Here is a 25638-nt window from a genome sequence, read left to right as displayed (position 1 = left end):
ATTCTTTTTATTGCAGTGGTAAATGGGAGTGTTTCCTTAATTTCTCTTTCAGAGTTTTCATTATCAATGTACAGGAATGCAAGAGATTTCTGTGCATTAATTTTGTATCCTGCAACTTTACAGAATTCATTGATTAGCTCTAGTAGTTTTCTGCAAGCATCTTTAGGATTCTCTATGTATAGTATCACATCATCTGCAAACGGTGACAGTTTTACTTCTTCTTTTCCAATTTGTATTCATTTTATTTCTTTTTCTTCTCTGATTGCCGTTGCTCAGACTTCTAAAACTATGTTGAATAATAGTGGTGAGAGTGGACATCCTTGTCTTGTTCCTGACCTTAGAGGAAATGCTTTCAGTTTTTCATCATTGAGAATGATGTTTGCTGTTGGTTTGTCATATATGGCCTTTATTATGTTGAGGTAGTTTCCTTCTGTGCCCAGTTTCTGGAGAGTTTTTACCATAAATGGGTGTTGAATTTTGTCAAAAGCTTTTTCGGCATCTGTTGAGATGATCGTATGGATTTTATTCTTCAGTTTGTTAATATGGTGTATCACATTGATTGTTTTGCATATATTGAAGTATCCTTGCCTCCCTGGGATAAATCCCACTTGATCATGGTGTATGATTCTTTTATTGTGTTGTTGTATTCTGTTTGCTCGTATTTTGTTGAGGATTTTTGCATCTATATTCATCAGTGATATTGGTCTGTAATTTTCCTTTTTTGTAGTACCTGTGTCTGGTTTTGCTATCAGGGTGATGGTGGCCTTATAGAATGAGTTTGGGAGTGTCCTTCTCTGCAATTGTTTGGAAGAGTTTGAGACAGATGGGTGTTATCTCTCCTCTAAATGTTTGATAGAATTCACCTGTGAAGCCATCTGGTCCTGGACTTTTGTTTGTTGGAAGGTTTTTTGTTGTTGTTGTTGTTGTTGGAAGGTTTTTAATCACAGTTTCAATTTCGTTACTTGTGATTGGTCTGTTCATAATTTCTATTTCTTCCTGGTACCGCCTTGGAAGGTTATATCTTTCTAAGAATTTGTTCATTTCTTCTAGGTTGTCCATTTTATTGGCATAGAGTTGCTTGTGGCAGTCTCTTAGGTTGCTTTGTATTTCTGCGGTGTCTGTTGTAACTTCTCCTTTTTCATTTCTAATTTTATTGATTTGAGTCCTCTCTGTCTTTTTTTGATGAGTCTGGCTAATGGTTTATCAGTTTTGTTTATCTTCTCAAAGAACCAGCTTCAGTTTTATTGATCTTTGCTGTTGTTTTCTTTGTTTCTGTTTCATTTATTTCTGCTCTGATCTTTATGATATCTTTTGTTCTGCTAACTTAGGGTTTTGTTTGTTCTTCTTCCTCTGTTTCCTTTAGGTGTAAGGTTACATTGTTTATTTGAGATTTTTCTTGTTTCTTGAGGTAGGCTTGTATTGCTATAAACTTCCCTCTTAGAATTGCTTTTGCTGCATCCCATAGGTTTTAGATCGTCGTGTTTTCATTGTCATTTGTCTCTAGGTATTTTTTGATTTCCTCTTTGGTAGCTTCAGTGAGCTCTTGGTTATTTAGTAACGTATTGTTTAGCCTCCATGTGTTTGTGTTTTTTACGTTTTTTTCCCTGTAATTGATTTCTAATCTTATAGCGTTGTGATCAGAAAAGATGCTTGATATGATTTCAGTTTTCTTAAATTTACTGAGGCTTGATGTGACCTTAGATGTGGTCTATCGTGGGGAATGTTCCGTGCGCACTTGAGAAGAAAGTGTTGTAATCTGTTTTTGGATGGAATGTCCTATAAATATCAGTTTAATCTGTCTCGTCTGTTGTGTCATTTAGACCTTGTGTTTCCTTATTAATTTTCTGTTTGGATGATCTCTCTATTGGTGTGAGGTGTTAAAATCCTGTACTATTATTGTGTTACTGTTGATTTCCTCTTTTATAACTGTTAGCAGTTGCCTTATGTATTGAGATGCTCCTTTGTTGGGCACATATATATTTATAATTGTTATATCTTCTTCTTGGATTGATTTCTTGATCATTATGTAGTGTCCTTCCTTGTCTCTTGTAACATTCTTCATTTTATCTGATATGAGTGTTGCTATTCCAGCTTTCTTTTGATTTCCAGTTGCATGGAATATCTTTTTCCCTCCCCTCACTTTCATTCTGTATATGCCCCAGGTCTGAAGTGGGTCTCTTGTAGACAGCATGTATATGGGTCTTGTTTTTGTGTCCATTCAGCAAGCCTGTGTCTTTTGGTTGGAGCATTTACTCCATTCACATTTAAGGTAATTATCGATATGTTATCCCTCCCTTCCCTCCCTCCTCTTTTTTCACTGACTTGAGTCTTTCCTTGACCTCCCAGGCGAAGCTTATAGCTTCTTTCTCTGTTTAGGAGGTTGGACTAGACCTCTAATGTCCCTTCCTACCCAGAGATGCTATCCTCTTTAGTGTCTTTTGTGTGTATGTGCTGAAAACAGCTTCATTGACTCAGGCATCCTTAATCACTGTGCTCCTTGGATCTGGCTCTATTTTCTTAATTGTTATGGGTTTGTTTTTTGGGGTACTTTTCTTCTCATGTGTTTCCCATTTAGAGAAGTTCCTTTAGCATTTGTTGTAGAGCTGGTTTGCTGGTGCTCAATTCACTTAGCTTTTGCTTGTCTGTAAAGGTTTTGATTTCTCTGTTGAATCTGAATGAGATCCTTGCTGGGTAGAGTAATCCTGGTTGTAGGTTCTTCCCTTTCATCACATAGCCACTCCCTTGTGGCTTGTAGAGTTTCTGCTGAGAAAGCAACTGTTAACCTCATGGAAGTTCCCTTGTATGTTTTTTGTCATTTTTCCTTTGTTGCTTTTAATAACTTTTCTTTGTCTTTAATTTTTGTCAGTTTGATTACTATGTGTCTCAGCATGTTTCTCCTTCTGTTTATCCTGCCTGGGACTCTCTGTGGTTCCTGGACTTGGGTGGCTATTTCCTGTCCCATGTTAGGGAAGTTTTCAACTGTAATCTCTTTAAGTATTTTCTCGGGTCCTTTCTCTCTTCTCCTTCTGGGACCCCTATAATGCGAATGTTGTTGCGTTTAATGTTGTCCCAGAGGTCTGTTAGGCTGTCTTCATTTCTTTTCATTCTTTTTTTGTCATTCTGTTCCACACCAATGAATTCCACCATTCTGTCTTCCAGGTCACTTATCCATTCTTTTGCCTCAGTTATTCTGCTATTGATTCCTTCTAGTGTATTTTTCATTTCAGTTATTGTATTGTTCATCTCTGTTTGTTTGTTCTTGAATTCTTCTAGGTGTTTGTTCTTGAATTCTTCTAGGTCTTTTTTAAGCATTTCTTGCATCTTCTCGTTCTTTGCCTCCATTCTTTTTCCGAGGTCCTGGATCATCTTCACTATCATTATTCTGAATTCTTTTTCTGGAAGGTTATCTTTGTCCACTTCTTTTAATTGTTTTTCTGGGGTTTTATCTTGTTCCTTCATCTGGTACATAGCGCTCTGCCTTTTCATCCTGTCTATCTGTGAATGTGGTTTTTGTTCCACAGGCTGCAGGATTGTAGTTCTCCTTGCTTCTGCTCCTGAGTTGTATTTTTTATAAATTACTTTCAGGATTATTTATTGATCCTTCACAAGTGGACTTTGTCATGTTGTTAGTGTTCAGAATATTAACTGCTTAATGTTAACCAAATGTGGTTTTCTTTGGTTTGAGAAATTATGGATGAACTTTTTCCTTTGTGCTTTTCTGTAGTTTTAAAAATTAGCTGTGTGCTATTACCAATACTAAGTTGTTACTTAGGTACATATGGGAAATTTTGGCTTTTGTTTGTTTCTTTGATTGCCTGGCCCATATAACTTTTACGAGTGTTTTATTTAAGCTCTTGACTTGTAGTCTTCTTAAAGTTTCAGGTTATTATGAAAACAGTATATTTCAGAAATTTATATAGCTTACTCTTACCAAAAGTAAGGAATCTTAGTTATGAGGTTAGGAAACTCCAAAAATATTGCATCTCCCTCCCCTTCCTTGACATATTTATCTTATTTGTTTAAACAATGATAGAGTAGTTCTAAAAATAATGATCTAAGAGAGACAATGGGGAGAGCTAGGTGTGCCCATGTACAGCCTGAAATTTGTTTAGACTCATCAGACAGGTAGAGAGGCTTCTTTATTTTTATATCTGAAAGACAGTTTGTTTTTATTTTTCTCTAGTACTGACTTGTAAACATCCAGGTACTTCATGTGTTGTGTGTGGGATTAAATCCTAGTACCAATATAGATTACCTCTTTTCTACAAATCAGATTTTCATATGTTTATGGAATTAACTTTTATTTTGTCAATGGGTCAATCTGAGGTTGGAAGGAAAAGAGTTAGAGAATGAAATTTTTTGTTTGGATTCTTCTCTTAGTTTAGATTGTTTACTACCATTGTTTTTTCATTACAGTGGTTAATGAGTGTGTGGAGGTCTGCCAATACAGTAATTATCTAATGCTGTACAAGTAGTGAATGACAATTAAGAGGTTTTGGCTAAACAGACATGTGAAAGGATGCTCAGTATCACTAATGATTAGAGAAATGCAAATCAAAACTATAATGAGGTATTACCTCACACCAGCCAGAATGGCCATCATCAAAAAATCTAGAAACAATAAATGCTGGAGAGGGTGTGGAGAAAAGGGAACCTTCTTGCACTGTTGGTGGGAATGTAAATTGATAACAGCCACTATGGAAAACAGTATGGAGGTTCCTTAGAAAACTAAAAATAGAACTACCATACGACTCAGCAGTCCCACTACTGGGCATATACCCTGAGAAAAACATAATTCAAAAAGAGTCATGTACCATAATGTTCACTGCAGCTCTATTTACAGTAGCCAGGACATGGAAGCAACCTAAGTGTCCATCAGGAGATGAATGGATAAGGAAGATGTGGCACATATATACAGTGGAATATTACTCAGCCAGAAAAAGAAACGAAATTGAGTTATATGTAGTGAGGTGAATGGACCTAGAGTCTGTCATAACAGAGTGAAGTAAGTCAGAAAGAGAAAAAACAAATACCGTATGCTAACACATATATATGGAATCTCAAAAAACCCAAAATTGTTCTGAAGAGCCTAGGGGCAGGACAGGAATAGAGGCGCAGATGTAGAGAATGGACTTGAGGACACAGGGAGGGGGAAGGGTAAGCTGGGAATAAGTGAGAGAGTGGCATGGATATATATACACTACCAAATGTAAAATAGATAGCTAGTGGGAAGCAGCCGCATAGCACAGGCAGATCAGCTCTGTGCTTTGTGTCCGCCTAGAGGGGTGGGATAGGGAGGGTGGGAGGGAGACGCAAGAGGGAGGGGATATGGGGGTATATGTATACGTATAGCTGGTTCACTTTGTTATACAGCAGAAACTAACACACCATTGTAAAGCAATTATACTCTAATAAAGTTGTTAAAAAAAAAAAAGTTTTGGCTAGTTTCATGTCCTATCCCAGAGCAGGGGTTGGTAAACTTTCTGTAGAAGTCCAGATAGTAAATTTTTTTCACTTTTCTAATCAAAATTGAGCATATTACATAGTTATTTATTTAAAAACAGAGAAACCAAATTTCCACAAAGTTTTTCTTGATAAAACTCACAATGTAATAATAATTGAGTACAATATTTTGTAATATAGGTCTACTAATGAGAAGAATGGTATTCTTTTGCTGACGGAGGGGTAACATTTTGCTTAATTGGGGCTAAACATACTCCTTATCAAAATCATTTGCAGATGTTCATTTAGTGTTTTCTGACTTGAAGTGAGATTTTACATATTTCATCTTTGAAAATGTCTATTCACACATATAGGTAGGTCTTGCTCTCTAATCAGTACACAAGCATATAATTTTAATGAAGTATATTCACCCCTTAGAAGGTGTTTATAGAATTTTTCATTAAATTCTTCTCTTGATATTTACCTTTTTAGCAGGCATATCATTAAGACGGCAGAGTCATCACTTTCAATTGAAGGGTAGGTGGAAGCTCCTCAGTTACACAGTTAAGTGGATTTTGAAATAAGGAAGTTTCCTTTGTACTTGCATTGAGGTCCAAAAAACACTTCTGGAGTTGTAGTTTGTGCTTAGAAAATATATCTGCTACAATTTCTATAGGAATGGAGCTCTCATTTCTTTGATAGCACAAGAAGTGCATAAAGCAGCTTGACATTGTGATTCCAGTGTTAGTTATTGTTGAAATGACTTTACTGTAGTATAAGATTTACATATTATAAGCACTGTAATTTTAGGTTGAGTTCATTCAGAAACATTATGAAGTCTTCAGAAAAAGCTAATTTCCCAAGCCATTCCTTGTTTGGTAATAGTAATTGAGAGTAGTTCCTTTCATTCAGAAACAAATCTAATCTTGGACCTGGGTACAACAAATCACAGTAGAACTTTACCAGTGCTAAGCCATCAAAATGAGCACCTGGTAGAGCAAGTCAGGATATTCAGCTTCTATTTCTGACAAAAATTCATGGAACTCACTATGTTTAAGTCCACCGTAGTGAAGTTCACCATTGACATCACTAGTTCAATAATGATAGATACAAATATTTTCTACAGACTACCTATAACTACTATATAATGAATAACCATAGACTTTAAACACCTTACATATTCATAGGCATTATAAATTTGTCCAAGTAGGTCTACACTTTTTTTAACCACTGTTTCAGTTGTAACACATCTTAGCAGATTCCACTTCATGTTGTGCTGAATTAGTGTTTCTCAGCTTCTTTGAAAATATTATCACCTGTAGTTAGTTGTTCCATGCAAACTCTTTATAGAGGTCACTTCTTTAGTTACTTCAAACTCCTCAAATAATCAATGTTTGACTCCTTGAATAAACAGCTGAATAGTATCAGTTATATTTGTCAGCTCATCAAGAACCAAGGAAAACCACTCAAAATCATTTGCTCCCTTGTTTTTCACTTGATTATTGACATATCCCAATATCCTCAACTTTCTGAGCAACTGTTCTCATCAAAAGGCTAATAAATCTTAAATTTATTTTCTGTGGACAAATTTCTTTAGCTTCTGCAGTCAAACACAGTTTAACTGACACATCATTGACAAATGGCTTTGCTTGCTTAGCCAACAAATGAGCCACTTGGAAACTTACTCTGGTTGAAGCCTCATTTTTTACTTTTGTGGGGAAATATTTTGTGATGAGATACTTTGTTTTAAATTTTTTAATTTTTCAGACTGTAGTTTTCCTGTGAATTGGGAATATTGTGATGAATGCTTATTTAGTCTGATAATATTAATGTATATTTTATTATTTTAGCACAGTTCTAGCGCTGTTGCATTATAAATATAACCTTTGCCATCTAATAACAAAATAATCCATACTCCACTGCACTTTAGGCATTTGAAGTCCATTTTCTCTTCATTTAATATGATGAGTGTGCATTGGTAATTAAAAAAATATCACAGTGTGGTGATAAGCATGGCACTTGAAATGCTGTCAAGTTATAATTGCATCACTGCAACTTACAATGCACAGATCGCCAGTGCAAAGCAGTGAGAGTGCTACATACAGTCTTGGTCACAACTACTCAGCTCTGCCATTATAGCATGAAGCAGCCATAGAAAATAAGTGAATGTGTATGGCTGTATTCCAATAAAACTTAAACACTGAAATTTGGATTTCATATAATTTTCACACATCACAGAATATTCTCTTAAAAAAACATTTAAAGGTGTAAAAATCATTCTTAGATCTCAAGGAGAAAAAAATAGGCACCAGGGCTACATTTGGCCCATGGGCCATAGTTTGCCAACCCCTGACCTAGTCTTTTCGTAGTATAACAGTGCTTTTCAGGAGTTTTTCTGTTATGAAATTTCATTCATATGAGGTCTTAAAATCCACGTCTGGACCTGCATTCTGGATTTTCCCATAACTAAAACTGTTCTATAGAATACATACTGACTTCTGTTTTCAAGATTGATCTCCTTTCTCCTTTTAGATAATTTTCCACTTGTTCATCAAGATGGAAAGCTCAGATTCTAACGATAAAGGAAGCGGTGATCAGTCTGCAGCACAGCGCAGAAGTCAGATGGACCGATTGGATCGGGAAGAAGCTTTCTATCAATTTGTAAATAACCTCAGTGAAGAAGATTATAGGCTTATGAGGGATAACAATTTGCTAGGCACCCCAGGTATGCAATGTTTAGTTTAAGGATTTATATATGTAAATTGCTGGTCTTAAAAAAAAAAGGAAACCTGTATTTTAAGTTTCTGTAGCCGTTTTGAAGTATGATTTTAATACAAAGGATGTAGAGTGACATTAACTGCTGTACTTATTACATGATTTGTTCACTCGTATTTGGAATTATCCTATGTCAGGTTTTTTAGTTAGGAATTATATTATGAATTTATAATGAGCTAAATTCAAGAGAGTGGACCTGAAAAATCTTTTTGTTATTTATCTTTATATAACTTACTAGACATTAGTAGTCTTGAGGAGCTAATGGGAACTTCAGTTCTTAGGAGAGACTTACTCTGTCATAATCAATCAAAGCTAGCCTTGGGTAAAATAGTCCCTTATTCAGAACTTTGTGCTTGGTTATTCTCCTTTGCCTGATTAGGGCCCATTTGAAGCTAGTTAAAATTCATTATCTCCCTTCCTCCTTGTTTCTTGTTAATTCTATTAACCTTTGAGTGATTCCTTAAATTTTAAAAGGTAAGGTGTTAGTTAGCATGGCTCTTAAAAGAGAGAGTGCATTTTGAGGCAGCAGTACCAGACTTGAGTCAGAATGCCAAAGTTGGCATTCTCGCCCTGCCATATATTAATTAACACATCAGTCTCTCACTCAGTCTGTTTCATTGTTTTAAACTGCAGATAATACTACCTCCCAGAGTTGCAGTTTTAAACAATGAGATACTGTATGCAAAAGCATTTTGTAAACTGGAAAGAAATGTGAATAAATATAAGTTGTAATGTCATGCTCTCAAATCGGTGAATTTTACCCAGGTTTCCTACTCACTCTCTGGTTGTTATCTCAGATGGATAAGTCATTGTTTTTTATTCATAATTTGGCAAACATTTTAAACTATTTTAGGTGAAAGTACTGAGGAAGAGTTGCTGAGAAGACTACAACAAATTAAAGAGGGCCCACCACCACAAAACTCAGATGAAAATAGAGGTAAATTTTGCTTGGGGGTGGAGGATAGAATGGATAAGGAGCTTCCTAACGATAAATGTCAGCCAAAGATAATCTAGCAATGGCACAAATTAATTTGGTGCTAAGTAACTGCTCATAAAAACAACTGGCATTTCCTTGATATTTGGTGAGAATGTTAACTTCTTTTTTCTGCTTCACCTTTGGGTTTTTTGTGTTAATTGGAGCATAGTGAGGAATGGCCTATTTTAAATGTGATTTTTTTTCTTGATTTTCCACCTCCATTGAAATTTCCCCCTACCTACTGTATTATTCCTTCCTTATAAACATGAGTTCCTCACCAGCAGAAAGACATGTTGCATTCTCTAATCTGATGGTTCTCAATGGGGTATAATTTTGCCCCCCTAGGGGACATTGGCAATGCCTGGAGACATTTTTGGTTGTCATGACTGGGGGTTTGCTATTGGTATCTAGTGGGTGGAGGTCAGGGATGCTGCTAAACATCCTAAAATGCACAGCACAGCCCCCACAACAAAGAATTATCTGGCTCAAAATATAAATAGTCCCACTGTTGAGAAATCTTGCTCTTACCTGGGGTCTGGTGTTTCTCCCTCAATGTGAAATAGGGAATTTGACTAACATAAGAAGCCATGATAACAGTTAGGTTCTCGAATGTGCCATTATATGTACTGTGCTAGGTTCAGACTGTTTACTTGGTCTGATCTCCAATTTCATGTTAATTTAAGATCTTGGTAATGTGAAGAAGTATTCAAATACTTTTAAACCTGTAAATCTCGTTTATATTTTTGCAGTGACTAAAGCAGTCTTGTATTTTTAAATGTCCCATATTATTAAAGGCACTTAAGTCAAGAGCCTAAAGAAATGTAGGCTAATGAAAATTTGACAAAAAAATGTAATTTGAACTAAAATATTAGCCCTGTACCTTAACTGGTGTTTACCTTGTTTGATTACATTAGTGTTGGCAGTGGACTGAAAAAATGTTGTCATCTGACAGCCCACAGTGGTATGTTAGGCTCTGTATATGATGAAGTGCTAAAAATAGACTTCTTCCCAATTCCCTTTTTAAAAAAAAAAATCCGTAAATTTCTCTATGATTAGCTTGCTCTTTTAAAATGGAATTGAAACTTTCCTGCTTTTACTGCAAATCAATGTAGTATGGTTTACAAAAACCTGTAAATGTGAAATCTGTTCAGAATCTTTGTTCTTTTTTTCTAATATGAAGTTTCTGAGTACTCTTATATAATTTCCTAATTTTAATAGTTCCTTTTTCTCCCTCTCTCCCCTCCCTTTTTTAAAAACAGGTGGAGACTCTTCAGATGATGTGTCTAATGGTGACTCTATAATAGACTGGCTTAACTCCGTCAGACAAACTGGAAATACGACAAGAAGTGGGCAAAGAGGAAACCAATCTTGGAGAGCAGTGAGCCGGACTAATCCAAACAGTGGTGATTTCAGATTCAGTTTAGAGATCAATGTTAACCGTAATAATGGGAGCCAAAATCCAGAGAATGAAAATGAGCTATCTGCAAGACGTTCTAGTGGAGAAAGTATGGACAACAACAGCCAAAGGCAAGTGGAAAATCCACGATCTGAATCAACATCTGCAAGGCCACCCAGATCAGAACGAAATTCAACTGAATCATTAACAGGAGAAGCCCCACCTACCAGAGGTCAGAGAAGGGCAAGAAGTAGGAGCCCAGACCATCGGAGAACCCGAGCACGAGCTGAAAGAAGTAGATCACCTCTGCATCCAATGAGTGAAATTCCACGAAGATCTCATCATAGTATCTCATCTCAGACTTTTGAGCATCCTTTGGTAAATGAAACTGAGGGAAGTTCTAGAACCCGGCACCACGTGACATTGAGACAGCAAATAAGTGGGCCTGACTTGCTAAGTAGAGGTCTCTTTGCAGCTTCTGGAACCAGAAATGCCTCACAAGGAGCAGGGTCTTCAGATACAACTGGCAATGGTGAATCTACAGGATCAGGCCAGAGACCTCCAACCATAGTCCTTGATCTTCAAGTAAGAAGAGTTCGTCCTGGAGAATATCGGCAGAGAGATAGCATAGCTAGCAGAACTCGGTCAAGGTCTCAGACGCCAAATAACACCGTCACTTATGAAAGTGAACGAGGAGGTTTTAGGCGTACGTTTTCACGTTCTGAGCGAGCAGGTGTGCGAACCTATGTCAGTACCATCAGAATTCCGATTCGTAGAATCTTAAATACTGGTTTAAGTGAGACTACATCTGTTGCAATTCAGACCATGTTAAGGCAGATAATGACAGGTTTTGGTGAGTTAAGCTACTTTATGTACAGTGATAGTGATTCAGAGCCTAGTGGCTCAGTCTCAAGTCGAAATATGGAAAGGTCAGAGTCACGGAATGGAAGAGGGGGTTCTGGTGGTAGTAGCAGTTCCGGTTCGAGTTCCAGTTCAAGTTCCAGTTCTAGTTCCAGTTCTAGTTCCAGTTCCAGTCCTAGTTCCAGTTCCAGTGGTGAAAGTTCAGAGACTAGCTCAGAGGTATTTGAAGGCAGTAATGAAGGAAGCTCATCATCAGGCTCATCAGGTGCCAGGCGAGAGGGTCGACACAGGGCCCCAGTAACATTTGATGAAAGTGGCTCTTTGCCCTTCCTTAGTCTGGCTCAGTTTTTCCTCTTAAATGAGGATGATGATGACCAACCTAGAGGACTCACCAAAGAACAGATTGACAACTTGGCAATGAGAAGTTTTGGTGAAAACGATGCATTAAAAACCTGTAGTGTTTGCATTACAGAATACACAGAAGGCAACAAACTTCGTAAACTACCTTGTTCCCATGAGTACCATGTCCACTGCATCGATCGCTGGTTATCTGAGAATTCTACTTGTCCTATATGTCGCAGAGCAGTCTTAGCTTCTGGTAACAGAGAAAGCGTTGTGTGATTAAGGTCTGAACTCTCAGCTATGTAGCTGGTATAGTGATGGGCAAACAGGAATCACTTGCTTTATGTCCACTTTTTGAGTGGTGCTTAAGTGTAAAGTAGCAACCTGAATTGAGTCATTGCTTTCTGAATGAATCATTGTCCTTCCTCTAATTTCTGTTCCAGAATAAAAGGAAATATTTAAAAAGCAATGTTTTAGGACATAAAAATCTGATTTCAGTATCAGTAATTGTTATTACTGATGATTTATCATATATAGTTGTCAGTTTCTCCTTTGTTATCTTAAAAGATCTGCCTTAGCAATGGCTCTTATCTGTTTCATGTTGATCTTTAAAGTTTCCTATGCCATAGGAAAGAGGGATGAAGGAAATTCCCAGTTTAGACTAAGTTACAGTACATGTTTCCTAAGTGATTGCTTAAAGCTATACTGTTCCCAGTTATTAGTTGGCACAAATTCACCTACATTCTGAATATCATTTGTTCACCTTTCAGACAAGGTGATATTATTGGACATGTCAGTGTAAATAACACTAAGGTTAGGATCTTCTAAGTGTATAACTGTCTCCTAAGCCCATCACTGTGGCACACGGTAGAGTGAGCTTATAGTTTAATTGAGATATTTATCTTGTGGAAATATTAAAAAAAAAAGCCTATGCTTGTGTAAGTGAAAAAAAATCACATTCATTTGTTTAAAAATGTAAAGCTATTTTGTAGAGGCTCAGTACTTTTCCAATGCACTGTTGTATTAATGCATTAAAAATTGTAAAGTACCATGCTTAGAAATGAAAAAACTGCTTTTTGTGAGCCAACATAGTAAAAAACACACCAAACAAAGTACAAAGCTGCTTTTGTAAGTGTGTAGATGTAAGAGCAGAACATATCTATGATATTTAATGTATGTGAACAGCTACTGTGACATGCAAAGAGGAAAGGACAGAGTGCAGAATTGAACTGCATTGAAGATCAGTGGAAATTGTTTATTTTAACTTGGATTTAGGCAGGAAATGAAAGACAGGAGGAGTAAAGAAAACTGCTTGGAAGAACTTAAACTTTTCATGAAGACAGTAGTCATACAGATGTGAGTGAACTGGTTTCATATGGTGAGATCCTGGACACAGTATTCTACTTGAGCAGATGATGCAAATTTGGCAGAGCTTTGGTTTAAGGAAAACAAACCACTACCCCTTAGCACAAGTTACACTGCTGTTTTTTACAAGTCTGCTCCTCAAAAAAAAAAAACCCAAAAAGCAAAAGATGGAGGAAAGAGACTATAAACCACTTTTAGCATAGAAATTGAAGTTGGTGCAGATGTGTGTACTAATAGGAAAGTCTCAAATTTGCATCGTTTTTGAGATTTGTCATTCAAGGTACCAATGCCCACTTGTTTAATGTTTTGTTACTATCTCTCTAACACAGACCTAACATCTCACATATAAAGACAAGGTGAATAATTAAGGGATTTTTATTCTTTGTGGAAAGTGAGTCGTGTTGGGTTATTTGAAATTTTTAAATGTGCTGCCCATATCTGAAGATGAGGATGCTGACTCACAAATCTATGGGATATGCACTTTATGTTGTTTCCTTAGTAAGCTTTGTGAAGAACCCCAGTACTCTTGCCAACTTTCTCTTGAGGCTAATTGGGGTTAGGATTAGTCTGACTGTGGAGGACCGTCTTTGTTTTTCTGGGAAAAGATAATGGGCCCAAAGAGAGATTGAACACATCCTTGGCCTTTAACAAAGTGAGCTAATTACCCAGGCATAGTCAGATACTCTACAAAATAAACAAGTCTGCTTTAGAAATTATCTGGCCACCTTAACTGTTATCAACTCAGCTGTAAAGATTATTTCAAAGCTCATTCTTTCGTATTTTCCTCTGGCTTTCAATCCTACCTAAGTATCAAGGAAATTAACTTGTAAATATGGTAGTTGTTTACTAAGGATATGTACTGCTCTTGCAAGGAAATAATGTCCAAACAAAGCTTCACTTATTTTTTTTTAATATAAGCAGATTTTACTGTTTATGGCGCTTATGTAATACATTTTATCTTTTTAAAAAAATTGTCCATGTAAAAGTCAGGATTCCTTTATATTTGTGAGCCATGTCTCCTTTCCTAAGGGTGTATTCTTTGGTTTTCAGATCTGCAGGGTAGTCCTGATTGGCTAAAAACAAACCCAGTTTCCTCTTGGTATAAAATGTCCCATTCTTATATAGGGCTGTTCATTTTAAATAGTTTAAAAACAACTGCATCACATTCTAAGCATAAAAGAAAGTTATTAACAGGTACCTTCCTAACCTCCCAAGATGTATTTTACTCATTTGTGAAGTATTAAAGAGGTAACTCATGCAGAATGCTGGTTATGAATGTAGATATTGAAGCTATTCATAAACACTGGAAATAGAATTTTAAGTTTTTAGTCTTCAGTAGGATGCACATATTGGACATGTGCATGTGGAAACCTTTTTCAGTAGCACTCATTAATTTCCATTGGATTGTGTAGAATGGATGCAAATATTTTAGTGGAATTTGCTACTTGATTTTTTTTTTTGCAAGGTCCATGACCAATATGTACTTACTAGTATGGACATTGAAGACAAGGTCATTTGTAGGTGTCAGATGTACATTGGAGAACAAAAATCTTTTTTCCCACTAGCATCCAAACACCTGTTCTCTTGAGGAAGCATTTTCTTGCAAAAGACTTTACATTTCATTTTGTATCTTTGCACTTTTTCTTTATTACAGAAAGGTTCTGTCTTGAGGACCTAGTTTGAACTTCATGCAGTAATAGGAACAAGAAAAACAATGTTGGAATTACATTGTTCAAGGCATAGGGAAAAGTACTAAAAACGGAATTTCCTTGAATATTTCAGATTATTTTTTAAAATTCACTTACTAGTCTGAAACGTTTGAGGTGTTATGTTTAACTCCAAGCAGTTGACATGATTGAGATTTATTAATACTAAACAAAATTGAACAAGTTAGCTTTAAAGTTTGCAGACTTTATCTGTAGCAACACTAGAAGATGAGCCATATTCTTAATTTGGAATATTTGCTCTAAAAAGAACACATTAGTTTTACCTCAGTGGTGTTGATGGAGGTGGGGATTGAGAAAAGTGTTCACATTAGTGTTGGAGTATAGGTAATCAGTTGTACAGTTAACAACGACAAAAAACGTTTAGCACCAGGATTTTATATATATATGTATGTGTGTGTATATATATATATATATATATGTATAAAATCTCTAAAAACATGATTGTTGGAGTTCATCCAAACTTTAAGATTAGGAAACTATTAGCTATAAGTGTTACCTCAGTAATTTTTTTTCCCTGGGAAAACATGTTCATTCCGTGCCAAGTATTATCTCCTAGTGTCCGTGTCTCAAATTATATTTATGAAGGGTTATCACTTAATATACTTTGTATTTAATCACCTGCTTCCCAGATGTCCACGACATAAAACGGGTCAAGCATCAGCCATAACTTTTGGCAGTTCGCAAAATACCCATGTGATAGGGAGGTGAGTGGCCATTTTTACAGCTTGCTAGAATACAGTGGCACCTTGTGGTGGTTGTTGATACTTTTAAAGATGGAAGATATTTTTATTCCTCCCTTTACTTCACCCCATTTCTTTGTTCTTTTGTGAACGAAAAATACTTGTAATCTGCCTTATTTGAGTTTTTAAGTTTTACCTTACTGGCTTCCCTGTCAAATGTATTACCAATATTAAATACATAGAAGCCACGTGTGCAGGGCACTTTTGTTGTCTTATAAGACTGCTGATTGCTACTTTCTAAAGTATTCTGTACCTTAGTAATGCAAGAGACTGATAAGGCACATGTTAAAGTGTCAGGCGTTTTTTTCCCCTTAGTATAATTCTTCAGTATGTGTAATATTCAGTAACAGTGTTGTAATTCATTGAGTTAACGAGTAAATTGTGCGCTTTTGAAAAAACATTTGAAAATGTAAGTCAACTTATAACATGCTTCATTTGGAAAATTAAAGTGCAAGATCCAAGTAACTAGTATTTCAGTTATTTTTAAATCAGATTTTTAATAAGCAACTAAGAAATAGCTGTGAGTTACGTACCTGCCCTTTACAATTTTTAGCATTCTGAAATGAGTTCCTAACTGGAACATTTCTAAAATACTAATATTCCCAACAAGTAAGCAATCTCACTTGATTTAAGTAACTCCATTTTGTATCTAAAATACAGTATAGAATTGAGCTGTTACTGAGCTGTTGGACTCTCAAGGAATAACAAGTTTGTATCAGTTTTACGATTATTTTCATGTCTACATAGGTATTTTAATTCAAATTTGAAGAAAATAGGCACACCCTTCAACACTCAGAGATACTTATTTTTGATTAGGATTTGTTTACTCAAGACCCCCAAGCTGCTTTATAGTTACTTAGATTGAGTGATATCTTAAAGACATGCAGTGAAAGTGAACCCCGTCATACCACTGTGCCTAGTTATTTCAGGGTTCCTCTATCAGTTCCTCATCTTGCAGATTTATCCTAATACCAAGGTATGGCTGAACCAGCTGTCCAGCCTTAACTCTGTTGAGTGCCCCTTTGCTAACGTTCTTTTAACTGAGTGATTTGTGTTTTAACTGTCCAATGTTTGGATTTTACCTCTTGATGGCTCCGTTTGTCCCTGGTGCTGCTTTTAAAGATGTAGGGCCATGTGATCAGGTATCAAGTTGAGTAGGTACGCAATTGGCCTGGTTATGTATCTGTGCCTGTTTTATCTTCTCCCAGGAAGAGCTGCTTTGGTATAGATGTTTACTTAGATTCAGATAAAGAACTGGGCAGCAATTTTGGAAAGCTTTCTGAAGCCTATAATAACCTGAGGGGATTTGGAGGGGGAACAGTAACAAAGGCTGCCTTTATGTCTTTGAACATGAAGCACATAAATGTATGTTCTGTAAAGACTAAAGTGATTGTTATACCAGGGCTTCCTGACCTCTGGGAGAGACTTTCAAAAAAGCAGAAAGGAGCACAAAGTGAAGTGAATTTGGTTGGTTTGCTTTATCTGGTTTCTCATTTTCTTTCAATTTAAACCTGAACATAACACCCTTCTCCAATATCTATCCAGCAGACTCCTGGTTGGGAAGCCCTGTGTTAAATTTTGAGAATGTACCCAGTTTCCTTTTTCTTTTTTTTCTTTTTTTTTTTTTTTTTGTACAGTGCTTTACACCTGCTAAAAGTTAACTTGTTTAATGCAAAACAAGACCTTGAAAGGTCAGTCATACTAAAGCTGGTTTGATTATTAATAGTTATCTTTTAGGAAGAAGCTTTTTCCCTATGTAAGATGTCATACTGCAGATTTAAAATATAGACTATCAATAAAATGCATGAAGTGATCATTTGTGCTTGATCATCTCTCCTTGGGTTTTTCTTTTAAAAGGGGGATCTGATAAAGGTTCTGTTGCTTCACACCAATGTCAGATGTGGTTTTTAGAGTCAAGTAGAATTACAGTGCAACCTTGATTTTGATTCCCCTCACTGAGTGTGGGCAGGTACTGGTTTATGGAATATAACTTCCGTATCATGTAATTTAATGGCTTAATCTTTCAGTGGTAAAACAAAAGATTAAACTCTTTCTATATAAGAATCCGGGAAAGATTTGTGTAAACGACATTTTAAGTAGGTGCATCTTTGCTGTTTCTTGTATTCTCACCATTGCCCTGACCACTCCCTTGCTTGATCTCTGTAAATACAAAAACTTGTCTAGGTGTGCATGTGTGCTGACACAGCTTTTGTCTTCCATCCCTACTTCCAATCTCTTAAACATGTTGCCTAAGCCACTAAGAGTCTTTGTTTCTAAGTAGGTCATCACATTCTGATACCTGGATGTGAGTTCCCCTTGGTACTGGTATTCATTTAGCTGATGGTGAATTTTATTACCATTTCATTTCCTCTAGTGCCTACAGAGCCCTATCATTGGCATAGGAACACAGTTGCTCGGGATTGTTGGTGTGGTCAGCTCTTCTTTTCCCCATGACCTTCCCAGGGTTTTACTTTTAGTGTCGTTCATGATTCTATTCTTTGAAACTCAAGAACACCAACACCACTGAATAGTTCACATTCTAGACAACAAAGTAAGCCAATATACAGGCATCATGTTGAGGGAAATTTAGTGAAAAGGACCATTACCTAGAACAGAGGATTTGATAAATCAGAGTGGATTATAGCTATACTCTTAATGGTCATTTAAAAAACAGGAAATGAAAGCTAGGGTCCAGTTTCTTTGAATTCAGGCAATATTTAAATTTAAGACCTTGCAAATGGATTACTAATGGCTATATTAAAAACAGCTAATTTTTTTCTCATTGCTGTCAGGTGTTTTATTAAGTACTATAAGTTAATCCTCAGTTATTCTGAGGTTTATTATTACCACCCTGTTTTATAAATGATGTGACTGAGATACTGGCATTTGGTAATTTGCCCAAGGTCACATAATGAGTGGCAGAGTATTTCCAAGTCTGATCTCTGATTCCAGAGCTTATTTTCATTGTGCTTTTTAATCCTGCTGCCATAATATGGGCCCTAATTTGTTTTTTAAAATATTTATCTCAAGTCCTAGAGTAATTACTTATGAGGTATGATTTCTTAGAATAAACATTGGTTTTTGGTAGTTTGCCAAGGAAAACTCAAAGGGCAAGTCTGAGAAGGATGAAAGATCATATATTGTAAATTCTGTAAATCACTTTGGGCATTACTAAATACACCTTAGCGCTATGTGTAGCAAGGTGTTTCACTTCCAAAAATTTGGAAGGAGGCTGGAATGTGTTGTAGAAATCTTTAATGTTAATGGTCATCTCAGCCTCATTAAATGTGCTCCTGGCCCCAGTTATGACTTGATTTGAAATATGAAATGACTAGAAAAAAATTGTAGCTTTTTTTCTTAGTGTGCTAGCCAGTTTTATTGGCATCCAAGTTAATGCCCTTGAAAGTTGCCTTGGGCAACCATAGGCATTCCAAGAATGTCATGCTTGCTCAGAAGATACTTGGAACTTGTGAGCAACTGAGAGAAGCAGCCCTCTTCAGTTTGTTCATGTTGTCATCCTTGAGATGAGTCTTGACTGTTTCAAAGAATTATCTTTTTCTCAGTGGATGGAGATTGCCACCCTTAAGCATATTCAGAAAAATACTGTGTGTTATGAAAGCAATCACAAACAAGGCAGTTCAAGTAATAGATTTAGGATAAGTAAATGGCTGCCTAGGTGAGTGCTTTGATTATCACGCCTCATTCAACATTTAAACACAGGGAGAAATAGAATCCCTACTCACAAGGAGCAGGCGTTCAGTGGGGAGACAAGTAAAGTATTACAAAAACCTTAAAAGATACACATAGCATAATTATCCATCCCCATGCAAATGATATTTGAGGGGAGCAGTGAGGAGTAACAGAGTGAACAAGGGCTCATCTGAATTTAGAGTTTGTTTCCTCAGCTAATAGGTAAATATGTATTGTGCTTGCACTATGTGCTAGGCATTGTGGTGGTCCGAGGTGCTCTTCCCCTTGTTTTTGGCAGGATGGGGACCCGAAGCCTCTGAAAATATTGCTGAATTTCTCAGTGGACAGTGTTGCTGACTGTGATGTACCTACTTTTAAAAAAATTCAGTTTCCCCTATCTGTACCAGATATTCTAGAATAGTGCTGTCCAGTGGGAATATAATGCAAGTCACGTGTAATTTAAAAATCTCTAGCAGCTACATTACAAAAGGAATAAAGATAAGAGTTGCAATTAATTTTAATATGTTTATTTAACCCAATAAAGTAAAACTCTTTTAACATGTGATCAATATAAAAATTATTAGAGATATTTACATTGGGTTTTTTTCATATTGAGTCTTCAAAATCTGCTATTTTACACGTATACTATGTCTCATTTTGGACACCAAATGCTCAGCAACAAGTGGCTAGTGGCTACCATATTGAACAGTGCAGTTCTAGAACAGTATGGGAGAGAGTGATTAAAGTGGGTGGGATGCAAATGGTGATATGTTTTAAAAGTTCACCTGTAGATATGCACACCCTATCTGCTCACACTACCCTAGAACTAAATAGGCATCACGCTTTTACTTGCATGTCAAAGCTGTGGCTTAGAGTGTCTATCCAAGCTTACAAAACTACCATCTTTCTCCTCCCCTTTTGAGGTTAAAAGAATACACTCCCTACCAAAGCTTGAAGTCTAACCATTAACAATAGCAAAAGACCTTACTTAGCTGGTTGAGGGCTTTTATGATTAAGGTTAGGGAAGCCCATCACAACTCCAGCATTATGTAGCAGCTAATAAATAGCAATTGTTACGTTTACTTATTGCAGGAACCAGCACCCAAAGTTTAATGTGGATTCTCTTAGTTATGTTAAAATAATACAAATAATTTTCAAGCAGTCGCTCTATAATCTGAAAGCTGCGTTTGAATACTCCTGGCATAGGGTAGAAACTGCTAACCTGGATTTACAATCTGTTTCTACTTTGTGTTGATAATATATATGCTTAAATGAGTTTCTTGGAATGGAAGGGGGAAGTTAACATGAGAACAGAGGCTACCAGATCAAACTTCAGCCTCAGTGAAAGTATTTCCCTACACCAAGTCTCTCTGATGCCATTGCTGAAAGTTTGTTTTGTTTGGCAACATGAAGTGAAATATTAACTCCTGTGAAGAAAGAGCTTTTGGAATTGAGGTTTTAAAAACTGATTCATTTGGCTTGGCTTTACTTACATTTTCTGTGTGAATATATTTTCTGTGGCCTTTTTATTTAAGAATCTGAAAACCCACTTAGTAGTACAGGATGGATGTTAGTTTCTAGCATGGGTGACAAACCTCTCTCTAGCACGTGAGTCAGACTGCTTACTTGGAAGAAGCCAGAGGAGCACATCACCCAGCTTCTTTCAGAATCTTGGGTGTAGCCCCTCTAGATTAAAGGTGAAAATTACGGAAGAGTCATTCTGGTCATTCTGTTTTGTCTTGGCCCTGCCCTTTCCTGGGAGAAGGAAAAGAATGGAACAGTGTCTGAGGCTCTGTTAGCACGAAGGTACAGGATTGTTCCTAAGGAGAGCCCAACTTGGCAACTAAGCCCAAATTCTGCCCTATTGCTCAAATTAAAAAGAACACTTCCCTAATAATTAATACCATCTTCTCTGGCATCCAAGGTAATCCTTTTTCTCCACATGTGGGGACCAGTAACATCTACATTTTTAAATAGGAAAATCATTCAGCCTAATCTACTAAATAGAAATATATTCCAAACTTCATTTAGTGATGTTATCTAACAGCCCTTGTACAAATATGGGCACTGACTGGGCCCTTTCTCCGTTATTTATTTTTTTAAGTCTGAAGTCAAAATCACTTGGAAAAAAAAAAAGCTGGAGAAGCCATTCTTTTTTTTTTTAACATCTTTATTGGAGTATAATTACTTTACAATGGCGTGTTAGTTTCTGCTGTATAACAAAGTGAATCAGTTATACATATGTTCCCATATCTCTTCCCTCTTGCATCTCCCTCCCTCCCACCCTCCCTATCCCACCCCTCTAGGTGGGCACAAAGCACAGACCTGATCTGCCTGTGCTATGCGGCTTCTTCCCACTAGCTATCTATTTTATATTTGGTAGTGTATATATGTCCATGCCACTCTCTCACTTCGTCTCAGCTTACCCTTCCCCCTCCCCGTGTCCTCAAGTCCATTCTCTATGTCTGTGTCTTTATTCCTGTCCTGCCCCTAGGTTCTTCACAACCATTTTTTTTATGATTCCATATATATGTGTTAGCACATGGTATTTGTTTTTCTTTTTCTGACTTAACTTCACTCTGTATGACAGACTCTAGGTCCATCCACCTCACTACAAATAGCTCAATTTCGTTTCTTTTTCTGGCTGAGTAATATTCCATTGTATATATGTGCCACATCTTCTTTATCCATTCATCTATCAACAGACACTTAGGTTGCTTCCAGGTCCTGGCTATTGTAAATAGAGCTGCAATGAATATTGTGGTACATGTCTCTTTTTGAAGTACGGTTTTCTCAGGGTGTATGCCCAGTAGTGGGATTGCTGGGTCGTATGGTAGTTCTATTTGTAGTTTTTTAAGGAAGCTCCAAACTGTTCTCCATAGTGACTGTATCAATTTACATTTCCACCAACAGTGCAAGAGGGTTCCCTTTTCTCCACACCCTCTCCAGCATTTATTGTTCATAGATTTTTTGATGATGGCCATTCTGACCGGTGTGAGGTGATACGACATTGTATCACATTGTTTTAATTTGCATTTCTCTAATGATTAATGATGTTGAGCATCCTTTCATGTGTTTGTTGGCAATCTTCTTTGGAGAAATGTCTATTTAGGTCTTCTGCCCATTTTTGGATTGAGTTGTTTGTTTTTTTGATATTGAGCTTCATGAGCTGCTTGTGTATTTTGGAGATTAATCCTTTGTCAGTTGCTTCATTTGCAAATATTTTCTCCCATTCTGAGGGTTGTCTTTCCGTCTTGTTTATGGTTTCCTTTGCTGTGCAAAAGCTTTGAAGTTTCATTCGGTCCCATTTGTTTATTTTTGTTTTTATTTCCATTTCTCTAGGGGGTGGGCCAAAAAGGATCTTGCTGTGATTTATGTCATACAGTGTTCTGCCTATGTTTTCTTCTAAAGAGTTTGATAGTTTCTGGCCTTACATTTAGGTCTTTAATCCATTTTGAGCTTATTTTTGTGTATGGTGTTAGGGAGTGTTCTAATTTCATTCTTTTACATGTAGCTGTCCAGTTTTCCCAACACCACTTACTGAAGAGCCTGTCATTTGCAGAAGCCATTCTTGTTCTTTCCCCCACCCCACCCCAAAGTGTTCCCTTCAGTTCACGCTATTGGTGCATTTGATTTTGAATTCCTTATAAGTTAACTGTCCAGCATATATTAACTATGCCTGGCTTAGGCCTTACTTTCTCTTTAAAATGCCCGTTTATAAATCAGCCTAGAAACTCGAGTGGGCAAAATTCCTAACCCTGACATCTTTGTGGATGACTGAAATATCTACTTACAACTGTTTCGGAGAGGTACTGTGGGACCCAGTTGAAAGCACGCTGTGATTTACAGCATCCACCCTCCAATCACCAGTACTGTATACACACTTTGATTGCACTGAAAGGTTAATGTGAACTGTCAGCATGGCCCTGAAAGGAAGAGGGAAGGAGAGATGGCTATGGATTGATGAATAGACCAATAGGTGTCTTGAATATCTATCTGTTTATGGGTCACTGGACTAGGCTTTATTTTCCCCACGTTTTTCTTCTTATTTGATACTCATAACAATAGGGGGGCAATTGGATATTTGCATTTTATCCCTGAAATAAAATCAGAATTTAAATGATATGCTCCAGGTCCCACTGCTAGTACTGGTCATCAAAATATTTTTTCATTGGAATCTATGTCCCAAGTACCATTCCAGGTGTAGAGGATACAATGGTGAACAAGACAAAGGCCCTTGCCTTCATGGAGCTTACATTCTAGTAGGGAGAGGCAGATACATTTGTAAATATAAATGAAGACAGTGACCAAATGCTGGGAAAAAAAATAAAATGGTGTGATGTGATTGTGACTGAGATGGAATAGGGTGGTTGTAGAAGACCTTTCTGAGGAGGTGACACAAGCTGAGAACTGAATGAAGAGGAAGCAGAACATTCCAGTCCCAGAAAATGAGCTCTGCTCATTATTTAGAGGGAGGAGAAGGAGCAATGTTGGAGGGGGGAAGCTGTAAGAGATACGTAAGGGCCAGTTCATGAGGGTTTTATAGTCCAGGGAAGGGAGATAGGATTTTATTCCGAGATGAGAAGATGTTGGGGTCTTGATCATGGGAGTGAAGTGCTGACTTTAACTCCTAAGTGGCAAAATCAAAGATATGACTCTAGGGTGGCTGCTGCAAGTTCCATGATACCAGAGAAGACTCTCTCTTCCCTGCCCCTCTCCTTCCAAGTGTAAGTGCTGGGAAGCTGAGTCCACAGTACCCTGGAGATGGCTCTGTAGTGCTCTAATCTTTTCACTTATCTTTCCTTGTTTTCCTAACAATTTGGCTCTTTGTGTTATTTTATTCTAATCTGATTCGAATGACCCTTTTCTGCCATCACTGAGAAATCCTCAGGTAATGGAACCCAATGCCACAAATGAAGTGGAACAAGCTCTTCTCACTGAAAACTGTGCCTGCATTGCTCTGTTTTCGTTTCTAATACCTGTAGAGGGCAGTGTTGTCCATAAAATGAACCAAAGAGACAACCGGGTTAATTTTTTCAAGAGCTGACTGTTCAGATCAGATCCTTTTCATTGGATGCCTCTTGGTGACTTCTTTACTTGTCAGTGATTTTACTGATGTGTAGGCTAAATTCAGCAAACTCAGATGAATCTAGGAAAGTTAACATACATTTATGGATTAGCTATTATTCCCTGGCATTTTATGAGTGACAGTCACCCAGTTCAGCTGCCTGCATCTAGGCAGGTCTACATTCAAACCATCCCAAGAGCTGAAAAACTGGAGACTCTGGATTGAAAGAATCCACTTATTGATTGGATATAGGGCCCTAACCTAACCATGGGAAAAGGGGTCTCAACCTCAGTGTCCAAGTTACTAGTTCATCGTCTGGGTTTCAGATATAGAAGCAAAGGGCCAAAGGAAATAGGGTCAAAGGAAAGGCAGTTCTGGGCTACCGCATGGGAATTGGGCCAAGCTACATGGAAACTGGCTCCTTTTCTGCTTGTTATGGTGGCATACATTGCTTCCCTAGTCTAGTAGGTCCTACTATGTCATCTCTCTGCCATGCCACCACTAACTGTTGGGATGGGTCTAATGGTGACTTCGTAGCCACAATCCCCCTGGACCCAGCCAAGTCCAGAGATGTTCAGGGCTGTAGGTGAGTGCACATGGAGCCTGGCTCATTTGCAGAAGTATCTCCTCAGGCTAAGCAACAAGTTTTGGGAAAAGGCCCTAGTTCAATTGCTGATTCTAACCTTGCCCTAAGATGATGAGACAAAGTGTCCTGCAAATAGCATATTTGACGTGGACCCTAGTCCTGTGCAAGAAAGACACTTGCCTAGGAAGATTACCTCCTCACAGCTTTTCCCCCACTGAAACTTCCCTCTGTCTTTGTTCCTTCAGAAGAATCTATTCACCTGGAGATCCACCTGAATAATTAGAATTGTGTCTGGATAAGGACACACGGCCCTAGGAACTTTAAGAGGCAGTATAAGGATAAATATATTCATGCATAAAAACAGGCAATATAAGTGTTCAGGATCTTACCAGTAATGAGCAGCAATGATCCTATTGAGCAAATGGCCCATGGGAGAGGTGATTTGGGGACCTAAAGGTGCAGTGAAAAGACTACAGGTTTAAGAGCCAGTTAGATTCATATGCGTCTTACAAGCTGTGTGGTTTTAGATGACACATCTTCTCTGAGTCTCAATTTTCCTTTCTGCAAAGCGGGACTAATGATGCCTACTTTGTTGGGAAGCTTAGCGATCACGTAGGGAAATTCCCTAGCACTTTAATGGGAGGGACATTCTACTGAGATATTAATAAGA

The 25638-nt window shown here is 37.3% G+C and overlaps 1 protein-coding gene across 1 annotated transcript in view; it reads left to right on the top strand.

The window, feature by feature from the left end:
* RLIM (ring finger protein, LIM domain interacting) overlaps positions 1 to 17438 on the top strand; it is a 39565-nt gene extending 22127 nt beyond the window's left edge. Inside the window, exons 2-4 of the mRNA XM_032619634.1 lie at positions 7975 to 8167; positions 9071 to 9154; positions 10453 to 17438. Of these exons, the coding sequence (XP_032475525.1) occupies positions 7999 to 8167; positions 9071 to 9154; positions 10453 to 12071 (1872 nt within the window). The 5' untranslated portion in view covers positions 7975 to 7998 and the 3' untranslated portion in view covers positions 12072 to 17438. The remainder of the gene's footprint in view (positions 1 to 7974; positions 8168 to 9070; positions 9155 to 10452) is intronic.
* The last annotated feature ends 8200 nt before the right edge of the window (positions 17439 to 25638 follow it).

The sequence above is a fragment of the Phocoena sinus genome, chromosome X, assembly GCF_008692025.1.
Source record: "Phocoena sinus isolate mPhoSin1 chromosome X, mPhoSin1.pri, whole genome shotgun sequence".
NCBI lineage: Eukaryota > Metazoa > Chordata > Mammalia > Artiodactyla > Phocoenidae > Phocoena > Phocoena sinus.
Note: the sequence above shows the minus strand (reverse complement) of the source record. Positions and strands in the feature narration are given on the sequence as shown.